The sequence below is a fragment of the Miniopterus schreibersii genome, assembly GCF_964146895.1.
Source record: "Miniopterus schreibersii genome assembly, chromosome: 4".
Taxonomy (NCBI): domain Eukaryota; kingdom Metazoa; phylum Chordata; class Mammalia; order Chiroptera; family Miniopteridae; genus Miniopterus; species Miniopterus schreibersii.
The window spans coordinates 77946059-77959732 of NC_138105.1; the positions used below are offsets into that span (position 1 = coordinate 77946059).

Sequence of the window (13674 nt, forward strand, 5' to 3'; positions counted from 1 at the left end):
TAAGAATGGGCCAGTGAAGTTTAAATTTCAGATTAATGATCTTTTTTAGTGTCTATATGTCTTGTGCAATATTTATGGCAAACTCATACTAAAAAAAATCCTTTGTGTATCTGAGATTCAAATTTAACTGGATTCAGTATTTTATCTGCTAACCGTAACCAAGACCCTTTTCAGATAAGTAACCCCTTGAAAGTCTGTGTGTGTGTGTGTGTGTGTGTATACATATAATTTTCACAGCCTTTTCTGCTACTTTTCCGATTCCTACTTAAATGGCTCAAGGAATTTTTTTTTCAAATAGGGAGAATACATATTCCTAAAATTATTTGAAGAGAGTTATCACATGCCAGAAAAATTTTATAATTTCTAAAAATATACAAGGGACAAGATTAAGGAAAGCAACAGTAATGACTGATTCACAATATAATCAAAATAAAAGAAACCTGGGAAATAAATGGACAGGAACATTAAAATAAAATTCCTCAATAAAAACTTTGTGTGTCAGGGAAGGGTGGTCTGAGACAATTTGAGGAGCAAAGCTTGACCCCAAGTTAATCTTCTAAGCTTGTTAAATTGGCAAAGCTGGGTTACAGTTAATGCTTAATGTTGGTGAGGATGTGACAAAACACCTACGTTTCCACACTCTGGTAAGAATATGAATCAGCACAGTCTTTTCAGAGAGAATTTGGAAAAGTGCATATGCAACCTAAAAAATACTCCTTTTCCTAAAAATTGTACCCAAGAATATTTATTTGCAAGTATTTCTCCTAGCACTTTTTAAAAATAATAGTAGATATTAATAGTTGGGAAACATCTCAAAGTCTAAGAATAAGGTGTAGTGAATAAAATTATAGTGTATCTATCCAGTGAATTTTTTTTTTGCAGCTATGATATTGTAGAATATTTAATGCCTGGGGAAAGGACAAGTAGATTGTTAATTGGGAAAAGTAATTTATGAAGAAGTGTGACACCCGGTATGTGGATGATACTTTCTGCAGTATTAGCAGCAGTGACTCTGAATTTGGGGATTAAGAATATGTCTTTTCGGCATGAATGGACCTAGAGGGTATTACGCTAAGTGAAATAAGCCAGTCAGAGACAGACAAATGCCATATGATTTCACTTATATGTGGGATCTAATGAACAAAATAAGCTGACAAACAAAATAGAAACAGACTCATATACAGAGAACAGACTGACAGCTGTCAGAGTGGAGGGGTGTTGGGAGGCTGGGTAAAAAAATTGAAGAGATTAAGCAGTGCAGATTGGCAGTTACAGAACAGCCACAGAGATGCAGATTGCAGCAAGGGGAATCTAGTCAATAATGCCTAGATTACTGGGCATGACTGTGGCTCTCCTGGGTAAATCTCCAATTCATATAGGTTTCTTTTAACTCTCAGCAAATAATCCAGATGTTTTCAAATACTAAAATAGCAATTATTCAGAATGAAAATATTTAAAACATTGTTTTTACCCCCAGTCAGCTCTCTCAACATCAAATTAGTGCAAGCTATAGTTCTAAGGGTCAATGGCGTTACATCCTGTGCTGCATAATGATGTTTCCATCAACGACGGACCACATATACTCTGGTGGCTTCATAAGATTATAATGCAGCTGGGATTTTTCTATTATATATTGATGTCATAACCTTCATAATGTCCTGGCACAATGCATTTCTCATGTGTTTGTAGTGATGCTGGTGTAGACAAACCTACTGCATTGCCATTATCAACTATATGTACTTGATAATCAAAATAAACAATTATTTAATGGTTTTTGTATTTACTGGAGTATACTTTTTATCATTATTTTACAGTATTCTCTTTCTACTTATAAAAAAAGTCTACTGTAAAACAGTATGTTGTGTTACGCCGGCAGCAGCCTCACACTTCTCCTGTTTACCATGTCTGTTAAATGCATCATCCTCTCTTGTCATTGATTTAATCTCATGTTGTTCATCACGGCCCCTAAGTGTACAAAATTCACTGCTAATCTGCCAGTAAGAGAGGCCAGGTCCAGTGAAAGACCTGGAAATAAAATTTAAAGCAGTGGTTTTGGCCCAGCCAGTGCGGCTCAGCAGTTGAGCGTCGACCTAGGATCCAGGCGATCGGGGTTCGATTCCCGGTCAGGGCACATGCCCAGGTTGCAGGCTAGATAGCCGATCAATGACTCTCTCATCACTGATCCTTCTCTTGCTCTCTCTCTCCCTTCCTCTCTCTGAAATCAATAAAGACATATTTAAATAAATAAATAAATAAATAAATAAATAAATAAATAAATAAATAAATAAATAAAGTGGTGCTGTTGCTCACCTCAGGCATGTCCCATCCCATCACAGCTGTAGTCTTGAAGAATAAGAACAGTGACGAAAGCTGTTCAAGGGTCAGCTTCATGGAAGGCAACAGACTAGCGGCAGTTTAAGAACCGTGGGATTTCACTACTGAGGGATACAGCGCAGTGGTTGGGCAATCATATAATTTACAGTGGTCCCCTGATATTTCAAGTACCTATCTGCCATCATATGTAGTTATTACGATATGACTGACTATATTCCCCATCAACCCTTTGTAGCATTGAACTTCCTTTCTATTTTCTTTCCAAATACGTTGCTCCTGACCACGCCTGGTGCCAGGAACAGAGGTGGCGGATGAGTTGTGCTACCGGATGAACGAAGGCGTGTCAAAGTACGGGTATTGCCGCAAAGTGAATGACACACCCGTTCCCTGTAAAGCGAAGTAAGTGGCCTTCAAACAACAGTTTTAGCCCTTCCTCCTCCACAGACCAGGGAAATTGCTCACTTCCAGTCACACATTCTGCTTTATTCCATCTAAAGAGAAGGTGAATTTGGACGTCATTCATTTGACAGGTAGTCACTGAGCAACTATTTTGTGCCATGTTTCTAGCTAGGCACTGAGTTGACAAGAGAAATAAGAATTGATCCCTTTTGTCAAGTCCTTCCTAGCGGAAGGAACAGCTCCATTGATCCTTGTCAGTGACTGACATCAAGTACAATCACTGTTAAATAAAATGAATATTTGAGATGGAACAAGCAAGGTAAATAGAAATGTATCCATCAATTTTCCAGGATATTTTAGGTGCTTTCCCATCTGATGTCTTTTATTGTGATTCTAGAAGCACAAATATCTACCTACTCAGAGAATAATCAATACAATGCTTGTAAAATTTTATGTAAACTTGCCATGGAATTATATAAAGAAAAAAGGCAGTAAGAGAAAAAATTGACAGTTCACCTGAAGAATGTTTTAATTTTTATAATATTATATGCAATAAACTTGAGATTTTTCTATAAGATGTTTTTGTACAATTTTGAGATGACATTAAAAATTCAAATTATGATAGGTTAAACTCTTTGTACTTGTTCCAAATTTTACACTAAGCCATATGCAACAAGAAGTTAAACAAGATCAGCATTTCTCAATGTTTTTCTGTTAAACACTAATTTTTCTAGGTGATAAATTTTGCCAAGCAAATTATATATATATTTTTAATTTTTCTAAACAAAATATATTTTGGACATAGGGTCATCTCTTGGGGAGGTTGCACCTAAAGGATGGACAATCATATTTTGTGCTTTCTCCTTTATAGGATATCAGGGCAGATTTAAAGGGGGAAACTATATAAAAGGAAATATTTTGGGGGGAAAAGAGCAATATGTTGTATGAGAGGGTAGTGATTGGGGAAAGGAAGCAGGGTAGTTCTATTTTTCCTCTGCAGTGTGTGCACACCCATTTTCTCACATCGCCATCTGTATGAGCACTGGATAATTTCTGCAACTAAAGGCACGAGTATTTCTTTCTCCCCACAGGCTGCATTTCTAGTCACTTCTTAATAGTAACTGGCTGTAGTGGAGAGCAAGCCTAGAATTCCCTGTGTCCTAGAATCTTCCTTATAAGACTTCACCTAAATTATTCAAGAAAAACACCCTCTCAAGTTTGGAGAGAATGCATGCCTTTCTCTGCTACTTTTTCCAGCAACCAACGAAGACATCAGAAGGATCTGATTCTATCTGCCCTCAGAATACTTTCTCACAGCCCTTCTCTGAATTCTACATAAAGCAATCGACTGCAATTTTATTGGCATTGACTTTACTCTCTTTGGTTGGTAAACAATGGTTTTATTGAGTGCTGAGTAGTTTCATCTGTATTTTCAGGGAGATAGTTCTTTCAGTAACCCCACATAATGCCTTGGAGCAGGGGTGGGGAAACTTTTTTCTGCCAAGGACCATTTGGATATTTATAACATCATTCACAAGCCATACAAAATTGTCAACTTAAAAATTAGCTATGAAAAAAGCTCCTAGATTTATTGAATTTTGAGTCCCGCCTGCAGTTGCCTTGGCAGGGCCAGACCAAATGATTTCACAGGCCAGAAACAGCCTGTGGGCCCTACGTTCCCCACCCCAAGGCTATGAGGATCAATTAAGGCCCAACTTTATATTGACACAACCATAGTTGAAATTATTCTGCTGCAACTCATGAAAATAAATAAGAAAAAATAACTGAAGATAGAAACTGATTTCCTTGGTGGTGAAACAAGATAGAAACTGATTTCCTTGGTGGTGAAACAAGATAGAAACTGATTTCCTTGGTGCCCTCCAGTATGTCAGAGATCCATCCTCATATTTTCTAGCTCTATCATATACGTGACCGCCATTCCCAAGTGTTTCTCTTGGTGTGTGTTGGCTTCTCCAGTGCCAGCCATCACTTTCCAATAAGTAAAAAGGAAACAACAACAACAACAAATGTAAGGCCACCTTCAAGAATTTATACTTAAGATTCTGTTCCCTTCCCAAGGGCCAAAATTAGCTGCATGGAAATCTGGGAAATGTGTTTTTGTTGTTGTTACAGCAACAACGTGCTTTTCCATACTCAATGGTTCTATTACTGAAGACTAAGAGGAAATCTGATCTCAAGGAGGAAGAACCAGGAGTCTCTGCTACAGGGAGAAATACCATTAGTTCAATATTGACAGTCAGGGAGCTATCAACATTTGTCTAAATCTGCAATTTAGATCCTGGTAATTTAACTGCAGCAAATTTTGACTTTTCCTTAGTGATGCCATGTGTGGGAAGTTGTTCTGTCAAGGTGGGTCAGATACTTTGCCCTGGAAAGGACGTATAATAACTTTCCTGTCATGTAAATCATTCAATCCTGAGGACAACAGTGAAGAAATAGGCATGGTAGCCAATGGAACCAAGTGTGGAAATAAGAAGGTAGGTTGAAACTGGTTTTTATTCTTACATGTTTTTAGTTTTTGTTTCTTGTTTTGTTTTTCAAGGCCTCCTTGTGTTTCATAGGAGCAGTTTTTTTGGTTTGTTTTTTTGTTTGTTTTTAATCTTCACCTGAGGATATTTTTTTCCTGTTGCATTTCAGAGAGAGTGGAAAGGAGAAAGAGAGAGAGAGAAAGAGAGAGAGAGAGAGAAACATCAATTAGTTGCCTCTGGCTCGTTCCCCAGTCGAGCCTGGAACTGAGGTATGTGCCCTTTCCCAGAATTGAACCCAGGACCCTTCAGTCCTAAGGCTCTAACCACTGAGGCAAACTGGCAAGGGCAATAGGCGCAGTTTTCAAAGCAATGCTTATGTCGTTCATTTATGCCTGCCTGCATTGATTCGTTCAATACTATTTAATAAGTATCTATTGTCTGCTTAGCACAAGGTTGCTAAACTTAGGTAACTTTTATTGCCCCCAAATTGATAGGTTTTCAATGAATGATAATCACTTTAATAATAAAAAAGAGATTTAAAATATCATTTATTTTTATATAAATGATAATTTTTAATATTGCAGAAGATGTGATATTGACAAGTTTTCCATAATACTTCTGTTGGAATGGGTACCTTGTATCATTGCTCAGCTCCATGCTAAATAAATATCAGTCTTAAGACTTGGACTAAAGAGTGGGTTCAGGGAATGACCACTGAGGAATGAAACGAAGTAAGGAAATCTTTAAGGGAGGCTTTCTAAACATTTTATTATAAAAATGACCTAGATACCATCTTCCTATTTTCAAAAGAATGCTGTGATTTCCTTAATAAAAATGTAAGTTTAATAATGGTAACAGTGGCTACTAAGACCAAATTCCAAACAGACAGCAATTTGCAGAGCTGATGCCACTGGCCATAGTGTCAACTTTATGTTTCTCGCATCATTTTCAGGTTTGCATTAATGCAGAATGCGTGGATATCGAGAGAGCCTACAAATCGACCAATTGCTCGTCTAAGTGCAAAGGACACGCTGTAAGATCTGAAACTTTTCCCCCAAGCTTGCTGAATCTTATGTAATTTTTAGATCGGTTTTCATGATATAAAAGAATGTTTCAGCAGCTGTAAAAAAGAAGAATCCCTTACCCTTGAAACAACATGGAGGGACCTGGAGATCATTATGCTAAGCTAAATAAACCAGTCAGAGAAAGACAAATATTACATGGTCTCACTTATATGTGGAATCTAATGAACAAAATAAACTGACAGGCAAAATAGATCCAGAGACATGGAAGCATGCAAAAGTCTGAAGAATCTCAGAGGGAAGGTATGGGGCAGGAAGAGATTAACCAAAGAACTCATATGCATGACCCGTGGACACAGACCAACAGTTCGGTGAAAGCTTGGGGAGAGGGCAGGAGCAGGGAGGAGGGGTCAATGGGGGGAAAAGGGGAACATCTGTAATACTTTCAACAATAAAGATAAATTTGAAAGCAAAAAAGACTGACAACCAAAAAAAATGTTTAAGTTTGTCTAACCCATCAGTAGTGTGTTTCAATGAAAAATTTCTTTTAAGAACCTGGTCTATACAAAATTCCTATTATCGATTTGGATGTTATATAGATAGCTGAAAGACTCAGAACAGGGGTTATTCCATTTCCAGAATGGACTTAATCATGGATGAGTAGGCCCTTGGGTCAGTGGTCAGTCTAGTGTGGAAACTTATAGGATCTTTGATCCCCCAGGTGTGTGACCACAACCTCCAGTGTCAGTGTAAAGAGGGCTGGGCCCCTCCTGATTGCGATGTCTCCTCCATGGTCTTCCGTAGGTAACATTACATGTCTAACCTGAGAAATTGCTCTTCTTTTCCAAGCTTTTCTTTCTTATAACAAAAGATTTCATTGCCTCTTTTCTCTTCTCTTGGAATTCCTGTCCTGTAAATACTGAATCCACAATATTAATCTTCAAATTCTCTTTAACAGGTTTTTAATCCTATTTTCCACATCCCTATGCATTCACTCTACATACAAAAAAGATTTCTTCAAATTTTATATTTGTAAGCTTATTTTAATTTCCCAAATTATCTTGCTTTCTGATTGTTCCATTTTCATACCAGCCTTGACTTAAAGTATAGATGTAACATTCTCATAAGACTCTCTAAGAATATGACAGATTATTTTTGTAGGTTTAATTCCGCATACTGAATTATCTCTATTTCTTTTGAGTTTGGCTGTTCCATTTTTGCAGCCTGCCCCTTGTATTTCATTGGGTTGTTTGTCTTCAGGGCCTGTGACCTTTTTATTGGATATGGGATTCTGTTCGACTTGAATTAGCTCACATGGATTTTCTTTGCATGTGTGTGTGCTTGTACCTACCAACCACCCATCCTGATGGGAGATCTGGCTGTGAGGGTGGGAAGCAGCCCGAGTGGGGATCCTCACCTCTGGTCTCTGTGGTGAAGATACTTTGCCATGAGGAGAGGGGTCTTTATTTCATTTACTTCTTGCACTCAACTGCTCCTCGATTCTCCCTTCTCTCTCTGATCTAGAATGAATGTCTGTTGTTAGCCTCTGTGCTGCTTCTCAGGCAAGAGCCCCCGCCCCCCGCCCATTGTTTCTAAAGACTTCTCTAGAAGGACTTTGCCTTGAGGCATGAGCCACTCTTGTTCTAAATACACAAGGGATGGGGACGGGCCTGAGTGAATCATATGTCCCAAGTTCAGATTCTCTGTTAACTTCCCAAGAAAAAATAGCATCTATTCCTGATGTTTGGAGCTAGAATGTACACTGTTTTTGTCCACATAAATCCTTTTACTTCTTATATTTCCATAATTCTTTTCATTTTTACGGAGGGTGGAAAGTATCAGATGTTTGAAGTGAAATTATTATCCTACCTAGAATTCTACTACTGCTGTCTGCATGTGTGTGTGAACACTTGTGAACTTCCTTTGCATTTTTACAAAACAGGATCGTATTGGCTTACTGATCTCTGCAATAAGAAAGTGATAGCTGTTTCATTTGCTCTTCAAATTTCCATCTCCTGGCATCTATGTTTTCTGATTATTATGAGGAACGTGAATATTTGAAATAGCAAAAGATTGAAGTTACACTTATTACTTAGATAAGTAGGTAAAAGCAAAAGCACCATATAGAACCAAGAAATTTGTTCAAACCATTTCCCAGTTCACAGGGTCACATAATTTCCTTTCCAACCATAATCTTTATAGTATAGAGCAAAAATCAGTAGAGCACTTGTCTTAGGTCTCGGCTCCTTATTTGCTACTGACAGTAATGTGATTTCAAGGCTTCAGTTTCTTTTTCCCTGTTTTATTTCAGGGCTGAATTTTAAAAATATTTCACTCCTTTTCTGCCATCCCCTTTTCTTTATATTCTCTCTAATCCCCCAGTCATTCATTTTCCAACTACTACAAACATCATCCCTTCTAATACTTCTCAGTAGTATTTGCTTCAGCTGTCTCATATGAAATGTTTCCTATAGATTTCCCCTTTATTCACTCTACCTAAATCATATTTTACTAATTATGATCAAAACATATCTTAATTTTACTGGCTATGGGAGATTTTCCAGAGACTGCACGTTCTCTGGGGGAAGGGTAGAGGCTGTGCTAAATGAAGAAAAAAGATGACTGTGGTACGTATGTGTGAATTTCTTAGGTCCTCGCTAAGCCTGGGCTCTCTGTTGCAGCCTTTCCCATTGTGGTTGGGGTGCTGTTCCCTGTGGCTGTCATAAGTGTGGTGTTTGCTGTAGTAGTGTGGCTCCAAAGCGTCAGAGGAAAGCAGAAGAAAGTCCAGAGGTAAGCTTTTACCTGGGGACTTTTTGGCCTCTAGTTAACTTTAAATTCAAAGATAAGACCCAAATTATGAAACTTAATGCTGGTTTACTTCAAATACTTAGAAATAAGTATACATACATTTTGCTTGGACCAGAAGCTGAGTATTTCTTTTACTGAGAAGTCTTTCCCAGCAAGACATGTCTTTGTCCCCTGTAATTACTGTAAATATAATTAATAATAAGATTAATAACTCATTATTAAAGATTTTGCACTTATTATAAGAATACAATATCTAACCTTTATTGATCACTATCTTTATGATAAGCACTTCTATTAACTCCTTTTACATACATTATCTCATTTAATCTTTGCAAGAATATCATGTGGTAGTAACTATTATTTCTATCATATAGATGAAAGATATTATATATTAATTTTACAACAATCCTGCAAGATCAGGCACTTCTCATTTTACCAATGTAGAAACAGAAGCTCAGAGGGTTAATAAACATGTTCAAAGTTGTACAAAGGAAGTGATGGTGTCTTAATATGCACCAAGATCAGTCAATCTTTTGAACATGGTCTTGACACTACAGCATCTTTCTTGAATTTTTATAAGGACAATTTACCCATAATGGGCTATTAATAAATTTTGAAGGAATAAAATAAGTCATTAATTAAATGACATAATTTGATAAAAGTTGTATTCATCACCATTGTTATTAGGGTTCAGGGCTCTGCAAGAGAATCAAAAAGAAAATCAGTGGTGGGGATGATGAATTATAGGACATAGAAGCCTTAAGAACATCCTAGGGAGCAGGTGAAAACCCACTCAGTCACCAAGGATGACACAGCGGGCAAAGGAAATTGGCAGATTTATCTTGAGTTTCCCCCTTGGGATGAACAAACTGCCTAGTCAGTTTGTCTGATACCCTTTCCCCTACAGGCCACCGTCTACCCCCGGCACCGGGCCATGCAGACAGAAGAGGACACCACAGACGGTGAAGGCCGGTCAGCCCCAAGAGGTGCGTCATAGTTTGTAGCGTGCTTGCCATGGGCCCAGGTTGTGATTCTCTCCCTCTCTTGCCCTGACCACCTGTCTATCATTTCTGCTCGTCAGTGTTGTATAAATTCACTGCACTTGTGAGTATGTGGCAGGATTGTGGGCTCTGCAACTACACATCCAGAAAGTTCTCCTCTGCCTTTGGTTAAATCCAGAAGAGCCCCCATAAAATGCAGAAATGCAGAGGCTGCTTTGCTAGGATTCACAAAATGCAAACAGAGTAAGACAACAAGGAGGACAGATACCAGATCTCTCCTCTCTCTCTCTCTCTCTTTCTCTCATTCCTTTAAAAATGTCCCAGTAAAGGAAATAATACACATATTTGTATGACAATATATGTAATATGTATAACTCCTAATGCCTTGGTTGTGTCCTGCAAGTTTAGAAATTTTTACAGGAGTTGGTTAATGATAACGCCATTAGTAATCGTGTGTTTGATGGAAACTTACCAATCTCTGATAGCTCTGAACCTAACAGAATGCAGCAGCTGGGCTGCTGTGCTTCCCATCTGGTCTTCAGTGTCATCTTAGTTCTGGTCTCCCATGCTTTGAAAGGACTGCTTATTTGGAAGCTGAACTTAAGAACCTTATAATTTATCTTAAAAATTTCTTTTTCCTTTCAGATAAGTCAGATGAAGCTTTGTGCCTCTGACCTGCCAGCAGACAGCAGTGAGCCTCCAGCTTCTTTTGTGAGTTAGTGACTTCCCTTAAATATCACTGCCAGTCTAACCTTAAGGAAATACTAGTGAAAGACACAATGCACAATTATTTCTTTAGAAGAATATTGCAACCTGTGTAAAAATTAATATAAAATATAGATTCTTCTACACAACATTTTGAAAATATCAAATTTGAGAATGTGTGCCTACCCATGATACTCCTATAATTTAACCCCTACACCAGAATGACCAGGTCTATAAAGTGATAACTCATTATGGGACAAGTGCCGATCTCCTTCCTAGAGTGGCATCTCAATCATATGTCTATTGGCATTGGACTTATTTCTCAATTCTTTGTGTATGCCTAAATGAAAACAATTGAACTGATAGGTTTAGAGCATTCTCATGAGTAAGGTCATAAATTCTCTATTTCTGAAAATAATTTAAGCACTTCTTTCCATTAAGCACTTCTCTTTTTAAGGCCCCATCTTTGAATTATCTTTTTTTTACCTCTTACTAGCTAATTACAAAGCCAGATTTTCCACCACCTCCGATTCCCACATCTGAACCATCTTCCTCTTTCCTTGTAAGTATCAGATGGTCCCTGGTGATTTTTTAAATGTCTCTTGTGCCAATGTGAATAGTGTCTCTAAATCTATGGGTTCTTTGTCAAGATATGTGCTCCCTAGGCTAAACTGAGATAGCATAGCAAGGTCTATTTACTACCTATACATTATTATGGGTATTAATTTATCATTATTACAAATAGTTCTGTTATATAATTGTTAAGAAACGATCAGTAGTTCTGCTATAGAAGGCAAACTGTTTCCCTGAAAGGCTAGTTTCTAGATGGAGGATGTCAAATTTAATCATAAGTTATATTTTGCTTTTTAAAATTTATTATAGATAGAATAAGCCTATTTTAGTCATAGTATTCTGTAGCAGGTAGGGCATGAAAAACAGACCACAGATAAGCAAATGGGGAATAAAAGTCAGGTGCCCATGAAGTAAAAGGTAGAAATCATTCACTCAAATAGTTACTGAGCATGTTTCCTCGTATTTGGTGCTTTGTTGGCGGTAAATGAAGTAACTAAAATTTAAGGTATTTTTAAAGAACTTTTACAATTTTAGGAGGAAAACAAGTCAAATATATATGAAGCACTTAATCGCTCATATATTATTTATGCCAAAGCAGGTGATCCTGATGAAAAGAATATGGGGAGGAGAAAATGAATGGGCTCAGGGTGGTTAAACAGGAAGACAGTCCGGTTGACCAAGTAGCTGGAATTTGAACTGGACCTTGCGAGTTAGGGAGAATTTAAATGAGTGCTGAGAAGGTCAGGAATGATTTAAATAGGGAAATAAGTAGAGCTAAGATAGGAAATGTATAGCATTTCTGATGACTTACCATTAGTTTTCAAGGATAAGCCAATGTCTACCCCGAAGGTACGAGATCTGTAGCCAAACTATTATAATCTTGTAGCGCTCCTAGTGTCAAGGAGGGAATTAATAACCGTGTCTTCCTAGGAGATGTTCACTAAGAATAAAGTCTGGATAGGGAGATGGAGAGAGTATCCCATAGGATAATTATCACCTGGTGTCTCATAACTCTCCTCCTGAGCCCCTACCATCTCCATTATACTAATTAGCTGGTGGATATTTGCATCCCAGTGAGGGGTTTTTCTTACCTTCTTTCCTAACACTCCCATGTTTCCACTCCTTCCCTGTGATGTATCAAATAATCCATAAAATAGGAAGTGTAACTACTGAGAATTAGTTGTAATTTCTTAATATTACAAAGTTATGAGATATATACATTTTTAGGAAAAGTTGATCACTGAAGAGTTTTGTCTTGTTTTTTAGGACTCCAATCCAAGTGTCTGAAGCAATGGCTAAGCCAGGATTGGTGGCTAAATGATCAACTTGGAAGACTGGACCATCTGGATAGAAGAGAAATATATGCACTATTTTACTATTTGCTCTTGAAACCCAAGAAGGTTAACATTTTCTGATTCATGTTATATTTTAAAGAGATTAAACAAAAGTTTTCAAGAGAGATGTACTCTTGAGAATCTTTGTTTGAATTTAAAATTTCTGTTCTCTATATCCAGGGGAAGGAAGATGACTCTATAGATACAGCTATGAAGCTGAAATTTCTAATTAGGCAACTTTCCTACTCACTCCCCCACTTCTTTTTTTTTTTTTTTTTTACTGTAATGTTGACTAATATTTGTTCAAATATTTTGAACATCTTGATTTTATCACTTGGTAGGAACTAATTCATCCTCCAATGAAAACAAAAAAATAAGTAGTCACAGGTAACTGGGAAGGAAGTGGAAAAACTAGTACATTCATCATTAGAAGACTAACAACAAGTTAATTGTTTTAATTATTAACCTATCAAATTAGAACCCTTTGTTAAGAAGAAAACTTATATAAACATTTTATGATTTATATATCTCTTTCCCACATTATCTTCTACAATCCATGTTAGCTGTGTAATTTGAGGTTTACTACAATTGAATAAATTTTACTAATTAAAATGTTTTTCATAGAAATGTGTATAATTTAGTTACTGGCAAGGTTAAAGTGAACTTGGCTTTCTAAGTAAAGAACTTTTAGTTAAATTAAAAAATCAAAGGTTATAAACCGGTAGCCTTCCAGACATGTATGAATTGCTGATTTATTCACATTGGACCTGAATAATTTGGGCCACAAAGTATTTTTAAATGTTTTGAATGTGTTGCCAATATTTAAAAATTGGGACATCTTGCATAAACATCCAGATTTCCAGCTTATTAAAAGTAATCAAATGGTCTGTCAACACTAATCACAAGCTCGTAGCAACCATCTGCTTAGTTGACTGATGATGGAGCAAACATCATTGGTTGCCTGCCAAAGAACCCTCTTCTTTCTTGCTTTCAGAATGCCAATTTGTTC

At 37.1% G+C, this 13674-nt stretch overlaps 1 protein-coding gene across 2 annotated transcripts in view; it reads left to right on the forward strand.

The window, feature by feature from the left end:
• ADAM28 (ADAM metallopeptidase domain 28) overlaps positions 1 to 13289 on the forward strand; it is a 44644-nt gene extending 31355 nt beyond the window's left edge. Inside the window, exons 15-23 of one of the 2 annotated variants that reach the window (XM_081136081.1) lie at positions 2631 to 2733; positions 5072 to 5231; positions 6175 to 6255; positions 6966 to 7044; positions 8926 to 9034; positions 9960 to 10038; positions 10699 to 10764; positions 11255 to 11320; positions 12598 to 13289. In XM_081136081.1, the coding sequence (XP_080992207.1) occupies positions 2631 to 2733; positions 5072 to 5231; positions 6175 to 6255; positions 6966 to 7044; positions 8926 to 9034; positions 9960 to 10038; positions 10699 to 10764; positions 11255 to 11320; positions 12598 to 12618 (764 nt within the window). In that variant the 3' untranslated portion in view covers positions 12619 to 13289. Of the gene's footprint in view, positions 1 to 2630; positions 2734 to 5071; positions 5232 to 6174; positions 6716 to 6965; positions 7045 to 8925; positions 9035 to 9959; positions 10039 to 10698; positions 10765 to 11254; positions 11321 to 12597 lie in introns of those variants that run through there. The other variant, XM_081136082.1, reaches the window with a different exon arrangement.
• The last annotated feature ends 385 nt before the right edge of the window (positions 13290 to 13674 follow it).